General features: G+C 44.4%; 1 protein-coding gene across 1 annotated transcript in view; it reads left to right on the forward strand.

Moving 5' to 3' along the window:
• DOCK9 (dedicator of cytokinesis 9) overlaps positions 1-17,150 on the forward strand; it is a 285,969-nt gene that overhangs the window by 117,344 nt on the left and 151,475 nt on the right. The window contains exon 2 of the mRNA XM_019663653.1: positions 13,603-13,719. Coding sequence (XP_019519198.1) covers positions 13,603-13,719 — 117 coding nt within the window. The remainder of the gene's footprint in view (positions 1-13,602; positions 13,720-17,150) is intronic.

Genomic DNA, 17,150 nt, shown 5'->3' on the forward strand with positions numbered 1-17,150 from the left:
TCTCTCTCTCTCTCTTTCATTTACAGCATGACCCAGGATAACTGGAAATGTTTATTCCTTAATCAGTCAAATGGGCATGGTGGTTCCCGTAGTGTTTAGAGGAGGCTGCCATTTGCCCGTTGTGTTCTACTCTTTGACAGGTAGCAAGTAGCTACAAGGCAGCAGAAGGATGCCACAGGTAGCAGGCGCTGTGGCTGGTGTAATAGAAAACACCTTGAAGACCAGAGACTAATTTGGGTCGAATATCTGCCTCACAAGCTGCAGCTCACCACCCTTTCCTCCCCCGGCTTGGCCCCAGCTTCAGTAGTTTTCTTGTCTGTAAAGTGACAAGTGTGTAGGAAATCTCTAAGGCCTCTTTTGGAACGGAAACTCCCATGTTTCAGGATTATTTGCTTTGATCCCAGAATAACCTGGGATGGAGTCAGGTCAAGACCCTGGAGTTTTGATTTTAGGTTCTGAGCTTAGTTTATTCAAAAATTGTTTGGGTTTTGAGTTGTAGCAGCTGCAAAACAGAGGATGTTGGCTTTTCACCCAATGTAGGTGAGTACCACGAGTGAAATGCGTCGCCCAACCTGGACTTAAATAAGAGTGGCAGCGGGATTGGAGTTAGCAGGGCCGACTGCACAGGAGAGGCAAGACTTGAGCCTCCAGAGGACATATGACTGAGTATAATTTTAGAACCACGGAGGCGCAGAAATTATAGTTTGTCCTCAACTTTACAGAAGTTTGAAATATCCCTATAATGTGATAGCTAGTCCTCTAAGTTTTTCTTAGAGTGACATTTTGAGGCTTTAGATGTTTTTAGTGCTTGATTTTCCAGGCAACTGTGTGCACCACTTCCAGCGGATCTCTGAGGGCTTTGGGGAGGAGCCAGACTGCAGTTCTGGTTTGGAATCTCTTTGCTGTTGAGAGTTGTCACTACTGAGGAAGAAGCAGAAGTGAGTATGCAGAGCTCTGCACTCGCTACTGTACAGGTCCTGGCTACTGTGTCTTTTAAACACCGCTTGACATTTCTAAGCCAAGGTTGCGCTTCTATCAGATGGAGAAAGTAGTAGTGTCTGCCCTCTAGACTCCTCATCTCCAAAGGTTATCTGGACGGCCCCGGTCAACTTACCGCATTTAGTCTTTCCATGCTCCAATGTGCTGCTACTCGGCTGCTTTTTTCAAACTACAGATACTGTTACTCATTTCCAGCTTAAACCCCTTCTCTTTGCAGGGAAGGCAAAGCGTGGCCTACTTGAGGCTGGCCCTGAACTTACTTGCTGGCCTCATCTCCTGCAACTTCCAAAATGTGTCCTGGCTTGGGCCCTCTATTCCTCCACTGGAGGCACCCTCACTCCTGGGCTCTGCTCATCCTTTGCCTGGCAAGTGCTTCACTGCCTAACCCTTCCCTTCTGTCTTTGAAGTCCCAGTTCACATGCCAGAAGGTTTGAAAAAAGAAGCCTTTGCAAACCTTCTCCCCACATTTTCCCATAGACTGTGTGCTCCTGTGGCCCATCATAGCATTGTTATTCCAGTGTGTTAAGTAATTATGCATTCCTGCCATAGTGTAGCTAAGGTTTATACCCCAGTGTCCCTTACTCATAGGGGGACCTATGCCTAGCAGGAACCATGGTTTTGTTTGCTTTGTATTCTGTATCTGACATAATGTCACAGTCTCCAACCCCCCCACCCCCCCCCACCCCGCGCACGCCTTTTTGTTGCTTCTTTGCATGGTCCTGGTCACTCTTTGCTGGATGTGTTGGCAAAGAATGGGTTGAAGAAAGGGACTCGAGGAGAGACTGGAGCTGAGGGTAATTCTCCTTGATTCTTCCCTCTTCCACCTTCTGAGGTTTTCGCCACCAATATCCAAATGTGTTGAGCTGCCAAAAAGTAAAAAGGGATGCATTCAGAGGGGTCTGCTTGACTACATGTGGATATTATACCCGCACATCTCCTGTGCTTCTAGTATTTTTGACCTAAGTTCTATTAACTTACATTTTATGTGAGTACTTGAGTACAGAAGTGCAAACTTATGTGGCCAGAGTCAAAAGCCTTCTCTCTCCCTCTTAGCCAGCACCCCTGCTCTTATCAGTACCACTTCTTCTTGTCAGCCACACCTGAAGCCATAACGTCACCTTTGATGGTGGCACTACACTTGGAAAAATCATTGGGTGACCTTTTACCAGCATCCCAGTAAATTGATTATATGTGGAAACGTGTCAGGTTGGGATTTCCTTGCAAACATCATTGGTAAAGTAAATTGGGTACTGCCTAATGGCATTAGTATGTGTTCCACCCTTCAGACCTGGTTCTTCAGGAAGATTTAATATTTTGGGATGTGTTTTTTTTTAATGTTCTTGAGACAGAAAATGAGGATCTGTCAGGAAAGGGCTCTGCCTTTTCTTTGTCTGTTGGTGAGATCGTGAAGCCCAGGCCATTCAAGGTGGCCTACGTTTCAGGTATCAGAGCCGGGCAGAGAGCAGAGCTTCCGACTTCTGTCCTCCCGGAGGTGTGCCGGCTGCAGCATCAGTGTAAAGCACTGTTATTTACTTCTCATACAAAGGGAAACAGAAGGATGGGAGAAGCGTTTCCTGTCCTAGAACTCTGAAATTCCATCATGCTTATTGCCAATGGGTTATGGGAAGGGTCACCATCTGTGTGACCTTCCTTAATTCATGTAATCCCTCTGCGCTTCAGTGTCCTTATCTGTGAAATGGTGATGATGCACCATTCAGAGTTTGGGAGAGGCGTAATGAGAGAACGTGTGTGTGATCCAGCAAAGCCATGTGTATGTTGTAGGGGCTAAAATTCTCTCGTGTCTGAATGACAACTATGTGTGATTCCCATGACCACCATTTGATGAGTTCCTGCCCTGTACAGGCACTACATATTGAAATCCTCCAATAACCCTGCGATGATGATAAGAAAAGTTGTCAGAGGTGAGTATGCAGGTTGAATAACTTCCCCAAGGCCACAGAGTCGATAAGCAGTGTAGCCAGATTTTTAAAAAATACTTTTAAATATGAAATTCTCCAACATCCACAGAAGTAGATAGTTGAGGAGAAGTGGTGCGCCACTTGGGTGAGCATCAGAGTCCCCTGGAGGCTTTGGTAAACCCAGATTGCTTGGCCCCACCCCCAGGATTCCTGATTCAGTAGGTCTGGGGTGAATTTGCATTTCTAACCAGTTCCAGGCAATGCTGATATTGCTGGTCTAGGGCCACGCTCTAAGGACCACTGGGCTGGTATTATGAACCCCCATCCACCTGTCACCACCTCCAACTATAGTAACCATTTTGGGGACCAGGATTTTAATCCATACTCCCTACATCTGCCCTTACCTGGTCTCCGAACTGCCTTCCTGACAATGAAGCAGGCAGAAACTCTTTTGTAAACCAGATACATGTTATGAATATTCCGTCCTCCAGCCCCAATAGCTTCAAACCAGTAACTTACAGTAAGTTCTGAAATCTAAGTAAATCTGGCTTTTAGCTTAATTACTTGACCTCTTCATTTCAGGGTTTCAAAAATAGCTTTTATTTACATGGGAAGAATTAAGAATTTCACGCCATAATGCTGTGGGGGGATGATTGGCTGGAGAAATAATCTGTAGTATAGATTTAAGATAGAATTAGCTATAAAACTACCATATGGCATCTTTTTTTCTTTTTTTCTTTCATTATCTCTTTTCACATGTGGCAAAAATGGCTGGCAGAATTAGAAGCTGGGATCGATGACATGCTGAGACATGCTGAGCCTGCCCCTCAGGCTCTCCTCTGGTCATCTCTCTGTTCTCCTTACACTCTGCTTTGCCTCTCTTAGGCCAGGCCTGTGTCAGGAGAGAAGACACCAGAGGCACTGGCTTTGCCAGGATAATAGCCCCATTCCGCTTAGCTTTCCCCTGTGTGTCCCCTGGGCACAGGGCATGGAGCAGGTCCCATAAATCCCCACTGTGCCTTCGTTTCTTCATTAGCATTCTCTGTAGCATTGCCATTGAGCACAGCTGACGAAATGCAGGCAGTTATATCGGTTTTCGTTAGTCAGTATTACTATCTTTATTATTACCTCAATTTCCATTATTATGTTTTTCTGACACCATTTCCTAGATGCTATTGATTTAACAGTGTTTCATAGTCTTTAATTCTCTTCATTTTAGTAATAAGATAATAATTTTGGAAAACCACAGTTACTTATAAAACTGAATACAAAACCCCAGACTCTTTTTCTTCTATCAAATTGATTTTGAGTGTCCATGTTTTGCTAATACTGACATGCCTAATTAAATAAGATCTTCATTAGGTGACAAGTTCTCTGATTTGAGTGCTTTTCCTGGTGCTGTATAAAAAGGGAATCCAGCATCTTATCGGTGTTTATAATATAAAAAATTAGATTCACAAGTACGTCATTCTCGGTGTTAGTCTGTCCTGAGGATAACACCACATTTCAGCGTGAGAAATATATTTAGATGTCTGAGAGTTTAGTGTTTGTTATGTCTTCTCCCAAACATTCTCCAGTTTATTTACTGTTATGGTTAAATGCCCAGGTTTGAGCTGGCTTCTCAGTCCAAGCTGAGATCAGGTTCTCTTTTCCTTCCCGTTTTTTTTAAAAATATCATGTGCTTGTGTACATTGTCAGTGAAAGTGCAGAAATGAAAATGGAGAGGCTGAGAGGCTGAGGAAGGGCCAGGTGCCCTGGGAGCCAGGCCCGGCCTCGCAGCAGCTCCTGCGGGGACCTGGGACAGTCATGTCACTCCCATGCCCCCTTTTCCTGTCTATGAGACGAGAGGCCTAGACCAGATCATTTCAGGTTCTGATGTTTGTACAACTGTAGTTCTAACATTACTGGACCTCCTGCTCCTTTTCAACAAGCACACTTCTAAGCAACTGCCAAGACCATTGTTCCCACACACACGGATGAACAACCTGGAGAAGAACATGCATTACTGAAGAGGGATGTGATCGTATTAGATTATCAGGCTCTCCCAAGTTTTAACATCCTGGGTTCACGGAAGAAGATGGGAGGTCATTATCTATGGCTAGAGGATGACACGGGACCTAGTTGCCGTCTTCCTGCACCGGTTTGCTGGCTTCCTCAGGGGCCCCTTCTCAGCGTGGTCCGCCTGCCACTCTGGCCTCATCTTTTATCACAGGCTGTGTGAAGTCCAACGGTGGCTTTGAGACATGGACACCCCAGGTGGGCTGATCATTGGTACTCCCTCAACTGGGTGCTATTCAAATTGTTTACTGTTTTAGATGGGAGTCTGAGGGCTGCTTAGGCAGAGGTGCAGTGGGGACCCCTTGTACAGAGCCATTCCTCTCTGACTCCAGTGTTGCCCACCTATTCAGAGAAACTAAGGCCGTACGATTAAGCGTCCATTGTTTCTCAAGCATGGCTATCCGGGAGTCCGGCTGCCCACCTCAGGTAGCTTATTCACATGTTCTTTGCAGACAGAGTACCCTTTTAGAAAGGAATTCTCATAAATGTAATTTTCTCTATCACGTTGGATTTCCAGTGATACTGTAGCACCCCTAGAGCTCGGTGCCCCAAGCCCTTATGTGGCTCTGCCCCAGCTATTCTGAGCTGCTTGCTGCCTCCTAAACTCAGTGCTCAGAGGAGGATTTATCCTGGAGCTAACGAAGCTTCGGGTTCAGGATTCCTTCCACGGCCCTGGGAGGGACTCCAGCAACTTGATATTCATAACTTTGTATTTTTTAACACCCTCCTCCCCCGATCATACAGCTTTCAGGCCCCACAAAGCCTGGCTCTGTCTGTGCGCATGGCTCCCAGGCGTCTCGGTTTTCTCTGCAAGGAATCGCCCACCCACCCTGAATCCTGGCTGACTCGTTTACCTTTTAGACTCAGCTTTAACAGCCTCTGTTAAGAAGCACCCCATGCTGCTGAGTTCCTTCACTCATCCAACATATGTATTGGGTGCCTGTGCCATAGTGGGTGCTGTTCTAGGTGCTGGAGAAAGCAGTGAAGAAACTAGAGAAATCTGCCCTGATGGAGCTTGTAACCCAGTTGGGAGGAAGTCAGGTTCATTCTGGTGGATCAGATGCCAGCCACTCGTGGGTTCCCACTGCTGTTAGTCATTGTCTTGTAATTGTTCACACATCTGCCTCCCATCTGGATTGTGAGCTCTCTGGCGGGGCGGGAGGGGAAGGCTGTGTCCTTTTTATCTTGGTGTCCCAAAGGCCTGGCACAGTGCGCATGGACAGGCTCCGTAAAACTGAAGAGAAGGAACATATAACTGCTAATCACATTTGCATGTGAGGAAGAGATGCAGCAATAATTAGAGGCACCCTGATTACAGGAAAATGAGGCTGCTTCCTTCAAATGCGACAGCTTCAAGAAGTCCTTGGGAGTAGGTAGAGTTGTGTGCAACAGAGCAGCACGGGAAGGCTCAGGGGGCCACACTGGCTATTATGTGGCCTCAGACGCCCTCTCCTCCTTATCACAAGCTGTGTTGTCCCCTCCCCAGCAACAGCACTGGTGTCCTGTGGGCAATGCTGAGCAGTGCACCATTGTGAAAATGGGCCAAGTCCCATGAAAGGTTTTTACCTCAGCTGATCAAGGAACTTTTATCGCCATGCAGATAAATCAAGGAAGTCATAAATTCTTCATAAGCAAGAAACCATGAATTTCTCATTTCTTAAAATAGAATGCTCCCAGAGTTGCCATTTCCTTGGTTTGCTATTTCGAGAAGTGGCATTTAGGTTGCAGCTTGTGTTAATTAGCGGAGACACAAAGGCAAGAAAAGACTAGAAAGATGACAGGAAGCCCTCATGTCCGAGGGAAGAGCAGTCGACTCGGTAAGCCTTTTTGCTTTGCTGTTCTCATGGTTTCCGAGGTGTGTTTGGCCAAAATTGAACTCATTTGTGGGCTGATGCTTTCCAGTTCTGCTGAATTCCAGAGGAATCGCATTTTCCTGGCATTGAAAAGAGTCCCTGGTTTCTGATTGCCTGTGGATCTGGAATTTCAATTTTCATGAATGTTGAGCCGCCAGACCCACAGCAGCAAATGCTATAGGAAGGAGTGCGTTTAGAGTGCCTCAAAGGGAGGTTAATGGAGGGCAGGGGGGTCGTGCTCTTTGGCACCTGGGGAACCGCATGATCACTGGAAGTTGGTTTTGCTGCGCTGCCCGCTGCACTGACCGGTAGATGAGGACGGGGCAGGCCGTGGAGCCAGGGGCTAACCTGTGCACGTGTCCGCTTGATGTGGAGTGCTTCTCCCCAGCATTTGGATCACGTGGCCCTGGCTTCAGGCTTTGCCTGTGGGTCTCCTCAATGGAAGCAAAGGTTTTGATTCTCTGTTAGAAAACCGTCTGTGGCCCCTGAGCCTCACAGACTCCACCGCTGAGTCTGCCTCTGTCTTCTCCGCTGGGTAAACGCCACGGAGCCCTCCGTGAGCAGCGTCTCTTGGGGTTTACCGTCCGCCCCCTCCTCCTTTGGAATCCTCCATCTACTTCTCTCATGGAGCTTTCCTAATGGGAGCGAGTCTGAAGTGCTTCTCTGTACCTCCTGCCTCCCAACCCCCCCACCATTGTTTTTCTCAGTCCTTCCTGACACAAACTTTTCAGCACTCCTCAATTCAGTTTATAATGTAAGCATCTATTTTTGGGCTTACTCCCTGAATTCCAGTGTCATCTCTATTTATTCTTGTACGGTTTCCTCTGTCTTTGGCCTTTTGTTTTTCCTTCTTTGTGAATACCATTGTAGTCTGTTTTATTTCATATGTTCCTGGAGGGTGTAGGAAAGTTTTTGTAAACAGATTGGAGCACTTGGGGGGTGGGGGAGGAAGAAATCTAAGATTACTCTCATGAAAGCAACATATTTAATAATAATAATTAATAATAATAATAATAATAATAATAATATAGCAAGAGTTATTATGTGCTTATGGTTTGCCAGGCTCTGCCAAGCATTTTACCTGCATTAACTCAATGGAGCCTAATAACAGCCCATGTGACTGCACAGCTCAGCTTTCATAACCACACTGTACCATACTGCCTTCAATTTGATTAACATCTGTATGGCATATCCAGGCTTTGTGAGTGATGAAGCTTAGAGTTTTGGAGGCCTTGTTTAAGAAAAATAATCCAAAATCAAAAATACAAAATAAAGCATGGAGGTGAATATTTAGAATTTAAAAAGATATCACAATGAATTTTAAAAGCTAACTCAAGCCATAAACATCAGAAATAGAGGAAAACAACACATTTTTATCAATCACTTCTTGACACAATTCAGAAATACTTTATTTGCATTTTTTGGCTTCATCCTAAATCACCTCTTCATATGATCATGGTTTTGTAGTATTCTGTAGCGCAAGGATAGATCATTTAATGTTTCCTGCTGCCTGATTAATCAAAATTTGTATGTTACTAATCATAGTTTAGACAAGTTTCTCCTACATTCACAACATTTGGTAACATCACATACATTTTTAGGATTGGGAAAACCTCTATTAGGTTTCTTTCATGTATGAGCTGTATGATTTGGGGGCCTTCTCACTTGGCACAATGACGAATCTCAAAAACCCCCAGGCAGGTCTGGGGCCAAGCACCTTGGGCTGTGTCTTTATTGCAATATGGCGCCTCCTGCTACACCTCTGTGCCATGAGTCATGACACTGGGTGGACTGACACACTGGGCATGTTCCTGCAAATCTTCCTAATAAGCCAAGATGCTGAGCAACTGTTGAACTGTATAGGAATGTGGGGCCTGGTGAGGGGTCCATGCAAGTGAGGGACATTAGGCTTTATTGACCTCACAGTCAGTATGTCTCTGGGTCCCGGGCTCCGTGCTTACAGGGCATAGAAGGAATGAGACCTGGCCCTGTCCCAGTAGTCGAGGAGATTTGCTGTTCATGGGTCCTTTTAATCCAAAGCAGAATGAACTGCGTCCTAGGACCAGGGATACAGCAGTCAGAGGAGGGAAGATCTACCTTTTAATGGGAACAGGGAGGTGGTGCCCCAGTTATGCAGCCAAGTACTGCACGCCCTGGGGCTAGAGCAGCTCGGCTTTAACTTTTTTGACGTCCTTGCCTGTGTGAGATTTGTTTGTTAGAGGAAGGATTCTGCTGCTAGAATAAAACGTTTGTAGAAGGCCGCCTGAGGGGCTGCAGAACTGTGACAGGTGGAGAGGTGTGAGGGCATGACAGGAGCAGGCTTGAGTCAGAAACGGTGAGCCGAATTGTGTATGTCATGGGCCTGGGGCTAAAGATGTCCCAGAACCGCATGTCGCCGCCTCGCTGAGGAGGGCTGTGTTGTCAAGGAGTTCAAAGCTTTGCCCATGGAAGAATTCTCACTCTTCCTTCAGTGCTCTCGAAGCATCACTCCTTGGTGAAGTGATGAGACTTCACAGCCCCTGGACGGACATTGGCTCCACCTCCTCCCTTAGCTCTGCATGTAACTTCTGCCAGCACCTCTCACTGGATCCAACAAAGTGTTTACGAGCCTGCCTCGTCCACTAGTCCAGGGTGTCTTCAACTCAGTACCGTAGCTATTCTCCAGAGAGTGCCACCCCTCCTCCCAAAACTGTATAAAATTTGCAAAGTAAAATGTATATACGTTTGGGGGGGGCAGGGAGTGGGCTCAAGGCTTCAAAGGGGTCTATAACCCCAAGGAGGTTAAGAAGCTCAGTACCACACTGGGTTTATTCCTCTCTGAATTTACAAATTCCAGCACAGTTCCTGGAACCCCCTTCCAGACCGTGGGCTCCTCAGAACCCCCTGGAGAGCTTGCTCAAGCACAGACAGCTGGTTCCCAGTCCTGGAGTTTCTGCTTCAGTTGACTTTTGTATCAAAACTCAGGCGATGCTGCTGCTGCTGTTCCAGGGACCCCACTTTGAGAACCACTGCTGTAGTCTGCTGTAAATTAAAAGTACCACATCGTCTCTGATTTCACAGTAACCTGAGAAATGAATGTTCATAGGTGAGGACTTTCACTCTCCAGACCAGGAGAGGAAGCTGAAGGACTTGTGTATGTGGACTGAGTTATTAATATATTTTTCACACATGATGAAAGCAACACAACCACGCACTGTACCAGCTCTGAATGTCATAGACTCAAGATGGCTGAGCCCCATCAAGCTTCGGGAGACAGTGTCCTTGAATATTAAAAATTCAAACTGGTGAATTCTCAGGGTTTCAAACCATGGTGTTTCAAACCGTGGTACTTACGAGCAGTGCCATCCATGACCATTGGTCAATTAGGGTAATTCTGGGCCCAGAACCTTCCTTTTGACGATAGAAAATCAAGAACTTAGGTCTTGTACAATAGTTATGTCACCATGGAGGAACTGAACTTAGGCACGTTGAGATGGCTTTAAAACCAAGGCCGAGTGCTAAATCTGTGCTAAGCCTCTGTCTTCTAAACCAGGAGTGGGGACTGGCAGCCTGGGGGTAATCAGCCCAATTTCATGTACTGTTTGTGCGATGTTCCTGTCACCAGTGACACTACGGGGCGGTCAGTCCCCTACCCTAGTGGGCTCTGTCCCAAATCGTGTGACCACTTGGAAAAGCATAGTGCAGCTGAAGAACAGCAAACAACTATGACTACTCAATCGTCAGTTGAAAGAAGAGTAGACAATAGCCAGCGGCTATGCTCTGAACCCACAGTGTAGTAGGGACAGTGATGTGACTCCCCACGGACCCATCTCAAGTCTCCCGGTCCCCTGTCTTCTGTCGCTTCTTCTTTTTCTGACTTTCTCTTCCCGTGTTTCTTCCTCCTCTGTGTCTTCTGCCTGCATTACCGCCAGGTGCCTGCCCCTTTTGTTTCCTCCCCCACCTCCTTTTTCTGTCTTCCCTTACCAATCTCCATTCTCAGCCTTATCTCCTTCGATCCCGTCTTTCTTTCCTCCGCCTGAGGGCCACGTGTGGAAGGGAGACACGGTGCCAGGTATTTGTATTTGAAGCAAGAGCTTTGTGCCGTGTTCTTAGGTCGCGGTAAGCCACTCAGGGTTGACCCGTTTTCCTTGGAGCCAGTGGTTCTGTCTCAGAAGGTGCCCCTGCCACTGCTGAAGACCCCTGCCCAGTCAGGTCCCTAAGGAGACATTTCATTAGGCAACCTAAGGGTTTGTACAAATTTCAGATCTTCACAGTCCTTGAAACCAAAGAAGACAGGCTTGTTATTCTCCCATGAGATCTCCCTATTGTTGAAATCAATCCCATGGGCTTTCCTGATTAACATGCATCATTCATCTCTCACAGAAATGTTGGCTTATGAATTCTCCACACATTTACTATGGTTGAGCAGTGGTGAACCCAGAATGTTAGAAGGGCAGCCTGGAGAAGCAAGAGTTCTGTTGGACAGAAGACGGCATTCTAATTGTGCTGGTTACTTGGGGGGACATTCGGGCAATTAGCTAACTTGTTATCCTCAATTTCCAGCCTCAGTAAAACAGAGTGATGTTTTCATGCCTGCCTTTGGTGTTCAGTGGTGTTAAAAGATAAGCAGGCATATTAAAAATTTTAAGAGTTTATTTGAGCAAAAATTGATTCAAATCTGGCAGCAACCAAACTGGAAATGGTTAGAGCACTCAGCTGACAGGGGCTGGGGAGAGACTTACATAGAGAAAAGGTGAGACCAAAGGAAAGAAATTATTTGATTGACTATAGCCTAGAGCCTCATTGGCTGTTTGTAATTAGTGGTCCTTATTGTTCTGATTTTGTAACCATGAGGCATTAACAGGCTTAGGTTTTGGTTTGCTTACATGGGCTGCCATGGCATTCGAGCCCCCCTCAGTCTAATGGCTTTCTTGTTAATTTAACCATGGATTAAATATGATCACCTGTGAAAACACCTTGAAACTTACACACTGGCATACAAAAGCAAGATAATTCTAATATTACAACTATATTCTGTCATTAAATACTTCCAAGATACCTTTAGGCAAAACAGTAATTCATCTCATTAACAAAAACATCATTTGGGATGCTAACTAGGCCGTTGACCTTAAACCAATAGACAGCCAGATATTCCTCCAGCAGAATGGGTTGATTTGGGAACAACAAAAAAATTACAATTTGGGACATGTGATCTAATGGGACCCAAGTGCAAGTCTGGAGGAACAAATGAAGGAAATGCTCTTTTAGGGACATGGGCGGGGCTGTGTAAACAAAGATCAAGGCACCTGCAGAGTCTGTGTCTGGGGAGGCCCACTTCCTGGTTCATTGACAGCCCTCTTCCCACTGTATCCTCACATAGCAGGAGGGACAAGCGAGCCCTTAGGGGTCTCTCTGATAAGGGTACTAATCGCACTGATGAGTGCCCCACCCTCATGATCTAATCACCTCCCAAACACCCCACTTCATAATACCATCACATTAGACATTAAGTTTCAACACTTGAATTTTGGGGGGGACAAACATTCAGTCTGTGGCAGAGGCTTTTATAGGCCAGACTTGGCAGTGGCCACATCCCTTCCACTCATATGCCATTGACCAGAAGACAGTCATATGGCCACACCTAACCACGGGGAGGCTGGGAAATGTAGTTCAGCTGTATATGGAGGGGAAAAAAGACAGATTTAGGGAACATGTAGCAGCCTCAGTCACGGTGTCCAATGTAGATTTTACATATCAGATGTCTTTAATATATAGCCTATATTGTCATTTTAATATATATATATATATATAGCATTTTTTGAAATTGCAATTCTTTATTATTATTTTTATTAATAATTTGTAAAAGAGTCTTGCTGTGTGTGTGTGTGTGTGTGTGTGTGTGTGTGTGTTTTATGTGCGTGTGTATGCCTATTTTAGCACTTGGCATACTGTGTTGTAGTTAGGTGAATATGTGTTTTTATCCCTGACCTAGTGATCAGCAAACACCACAGTAAAGACTGGCAAAGATAAAAGAGATGTTTACTTAGAAGAGTAACTTTGGAAATCGTTAGAAAAGGCATGTACTCTCTTTGCTTTACCCACTTGTTTGTTGCCTCTTTCCTTTGCTCAGTGCATGGCAGGGGTGGCCCTCTCTACCCCCTGAGGTTCACCCACAAGCCCTGGTTGAAGTCGTACTTTGTTTCCTCCCCCTGCTTGCCTGGCTCTGGTCCAGCGCACAGTTTTCTGTGTTTAGGTGTTATGTGTGTAAGGGGTAGATATTTCAGGATAGGGCTGTTTTCAGACTCAAGAGATGAGTTCCATAGAGTCTTATATGAAATAGTGAGCCCTGTGGATACTTTAAGCCCTGAGCCAAGAAAAGGTGGTCATGGCTGGAGCCGCTGTGGGCATCTGGCCTTTGCTGCCAGACCGTGGCTGGAGCCAGAAGCAGGGGAGCTCTGGCCGAGCCAAGTGCTTGGAAGGGGACTGACCAAGCCAAGGGTGACCCAAGACCTGACTGGAAGCTCCACCACAATCCATAGCCTCCCTTGTGCTTAAATAAGTGAACGAGCACGACTTTACCGAGACAGAGTGCCATCAAGTGTCTTCTGTTCCTTGGAAAACAACTTGTATCTCTTGTTTCTGATGCTTCCTGGTAGCAAAACTAACACATTCTAATGGTAGAAAAGTTGGAAAATACAAACACAGGTAGAGTAGAATGTATAAAGTTCCTTTCATCTTAAGAAATTGCCTTTATCTGTAAGAAGGTTTCAAGGGCTTTTCTTTTCACGTTCTAGGCAAAGCCGAAGCTGATTGAGCCACTCGACTATGAAAATGTCATCGTGCAGAAGAAGACACAGATCCTGAACGACGGTCTAAGGGAGATGCTGCTCTTCCCTTATGACGACTTCCAGGTAGATAACTGTTAGCCGCCTGTAAACAGAACCGTGTGGTCCATCTTTACAGACAATTGTTTTCTATCTGTTGATTCATTATTTGTTTAATTTAGGATTTTTAAAAGATGAAGAGATATTCAGAGGGAAAGTTATGTCTTTATATTCTTCCAGGCATTCTTTCATGAGCTGAGTTTTTAAAAATGGTATTAATTTTGTATATGTATACAGATATAAATATATATGTTACATGTATGTATATCTGTACATATGTGCAAACATGCCTATGTATACATATAACACACATATACAACTTTTTTTTTGTCCAAGTGTGCATGTGTGTTTCATCTTGAATAACAGTGCTATTCTCTGGGCGGATGTAATGCTCACAAGTGCATCCTATATCTCATGAAAAGGAAGTTAGGTTTTTTGCCAAGTGCCTGAGAATCTGAAAGATGGAATTTGCTGGGGAGAAGTGGAGGATTTTGTCATGGATCCTTTTAGAATGGCGCGTTGGGAGACCATGCGAGACAGGCTTTGAGCTGTGTGTGGGCTCACAGAGAAGTGTTTGGGGGTGAGCATTATGAGCTGACTCCTGCCTCTCTGGTGCAGTGGCAGGTGCTATTTCTTGGTGCTCAGTAGCTTCCAGCAGAGGACTCAGCACAGCTCCTGCTGTGAGCTGCACCCTGGACTGTTACTGAAAGCTTTTCTGATTATGGCCTGTGGCTGAGTGACCCACAAGAGCTTTGTGGCTAGTGAGGGAGTGAGAATAACATTCTTCCTCCAGGAACCCTGTACAGGTAACTCTACCTGGTAACCTAGAGTGACCTTGGCCTGTTTGCAGGTTCTGGTTACTTCCTTAGCTCTCCTGGGACCTAATCTTCGGGCTTCCTTCTTATCTACCTCAACACTTCTCTGCCCAATGCTGTTACTATCCAAGCCCTGTCTTCTGTGAATTGAGTGCCTTAGTTTTTTTTTTTCTCTTCCTTAAAGCTTCATTGATTATTTGTTATTTAATTTTAAAAGTGCTACATACTTATAATAATAATAATAATAATAATAAAGAAAACCCCAGCAGACACTGTTGAAATACTTGACATTAAAAGTCGCCCCCACCACTTTTTTTTCGAATCCTACTCCCCAGAACATAACCTACTATATACAGCTCTGTGCATACTGAACTGTCTTTAGAAACTTCCACATTAATAACAGTTGTTACATTATATTCCTTAAAGTTTTTTTCCCACCACATTTAAGGGACTCTAGTTTATAACAAAGATGAGAATTTTCACAAATATTCACTTTTTCTAACTTGTTAGAGGTACATGTGGAGAAAATGATTATTTTTTTAGTTCTTTCCTAAAAAGTAAGAATTGCCATGGAAGTGAAACTGACCATTATTAGTGCAATGCTGCTGCCAAAGTATGCTCCACTGGTAAATGGCTTCAAATCATGCCTAAAAATACAATGTTTTAAAAGCTTCATTGCATGAATAAGCTACCCAGATAAAGGACAAATGAATGAAGACCTCAGAAGGATATTTTCTGCTTGGATTTTGGCAACAAATTAACATGAGAAATTAAATCAGATTACAAATGGCAATCCATGTTGACATATTTTTCCTGTAGTGTGCTCCAAGGAAGCTAAAGGTTATCTCAGGTTTCTCTGATAATGAAGGATGTATTCGTCTTGCTATTAATTAGAGTAACAAAGTTATTTCAAGTTTTGCAACCTAGAATGTAAAGTTGTATTTGCAGCCCTGAGATAAAGTTGCTTATGAAGCAGACAAACCAAAGAAACAAGATACAGTTAATTTAGTTTCATCTTTTATCCCAGAGTCAAGGAACCTGAATGTTTAAAACAGTTGTAGAATCAAGTGATCGAAACTTTTGAGAAAAACTCCTTTGTCCTATTTGCCCGTAACTATTTCTCTGGGGACACCAGGCATAAATATTCTAGAAAGGGCAAAGAACTCACTAACATTTTGCTGGCTAAGATTAAATGTACAAGTGTTATTTTGTTTTTTTGCGGAGTTTTTCCAAAGATTGAGGAGCTTGAATTTCAGCTTTGATCCTCATCATAGTAATAGTGATGGTTCCCATGTAAGTTTGGATGCTGTTATTTGTTTCCTTGGAGACTGCCATATTCTAATCAAGTAATGCCATTTACACCAAGTTTTCATGCTAATTTGTCTTGGTGATTTTAATAACTGTCTAGGTGGCTAAATGATCAAGCTGTCTTAGCAGTGCCTCAGATTCCTCTATCTGTCCCTGTTTTTTTAGACAGCATAGAAAAGGAATTATTGTTGTATTATTAGAGGCAGAGGAAACAAATTCGATCAGGGGAAAGTCTTAGTTCACATGGAAAAAAGAAAGCAAGTTGGTTAGCAAATGGGTCAAATAATGACCAAAATATGTGCTGGGGTTGATTTGCAATAGTACAGTTACTAGTTAAACAATATTAATTGACTATTAAAATAATAGAATGTTATGTGGAGTTCTGTCAAATATATTCAGAACAATAATTTTCTAAAATATAAGAGTGGCTAGTGATGACACATTTGTCCAGTTCTTGAATAGGACATGTGTTGATATTGGTCGGCTCCTAAGGACATCTAAGTGGTCTCTGAAAATGCGTCTTATGGAGAGATTTGTTTGTGGGTTGTACTTGCCTAAAGGTGGGGGGGAAAAAAAAACCAAACAAACTTGAGAGACATGAAGTGAATGTAGATTTTAAAAAACGAAAAGGTAGTTCTCAGCCATCAGAATATTTATGACGTATAGTTTTAGAGCCAGGGACAAGCATGCCATGGCTAATCCAACCCTTACTAGCTGACTACACTTCTTTTTTCAGAATCAGACCCTGGTACTTTGGGGTCTCTTCTGTTCTGTCTCTGCCTTGGCTTTGTGGTTCTCCTTGCCAGCAATGTCTTCTCTTCTTTTCCATCCTTCCTGAACCATCTCACCCTTTTGAGGCCACTTCAAACCCTACAGTGATTTTTTCTCCCCCCCATTCTCCTAATTCTTCTGATGCTTGCTGCCTACACTGTGTACATAAATATCTAAGTACCTCGGCTTGGGCCTTTCACTAATGGCTTCTTACGCTTTTTGTGTTCAAGTTTCACCACCCGCACTGTGGCCCTGAGGAAGGCTCAGGCATGGTGTGTGTGCCTCTCTGGCCTCCCACCTGGGCCCCTCTGGCCTCTCACCTGCCCTGTCTTCCTCCACATGCACATAATCTCTGGCCCTGGGTACTAGAGTTGGGTACTTTTGGCTTCATTTAAAATGAGTAAGATTATTATGAGTATTAGGTAGTTTTCTTTGATTCAGGAAGTAAAAATGAGTACCATTAAGCACATGTGGAAATGCCAGTGACTAGATTTGTGAAAGTTTTTGTCTGATCAATGATTTGGTTTGGTGGAAGTTAGATCATTTCTGAAATAAAAGAATGAA

The sequence above is a fragment of the Hipposideros armiger genome, unplaced genomic scaffold (genome assembly GCF_001890085.2).
Source record: "Hipposideros armiger isolate ML-2016 unplaced genomic scaffold, ASM189008v1 scaffold_397, whole genome shotgun sequence".
Taxonomy (NCBI): Eukaryota; Metazoa; Chordata; class Mammalia; order Chiroptera; family Hipposideridae; genus Hipposideros; species Hipposideros armiger.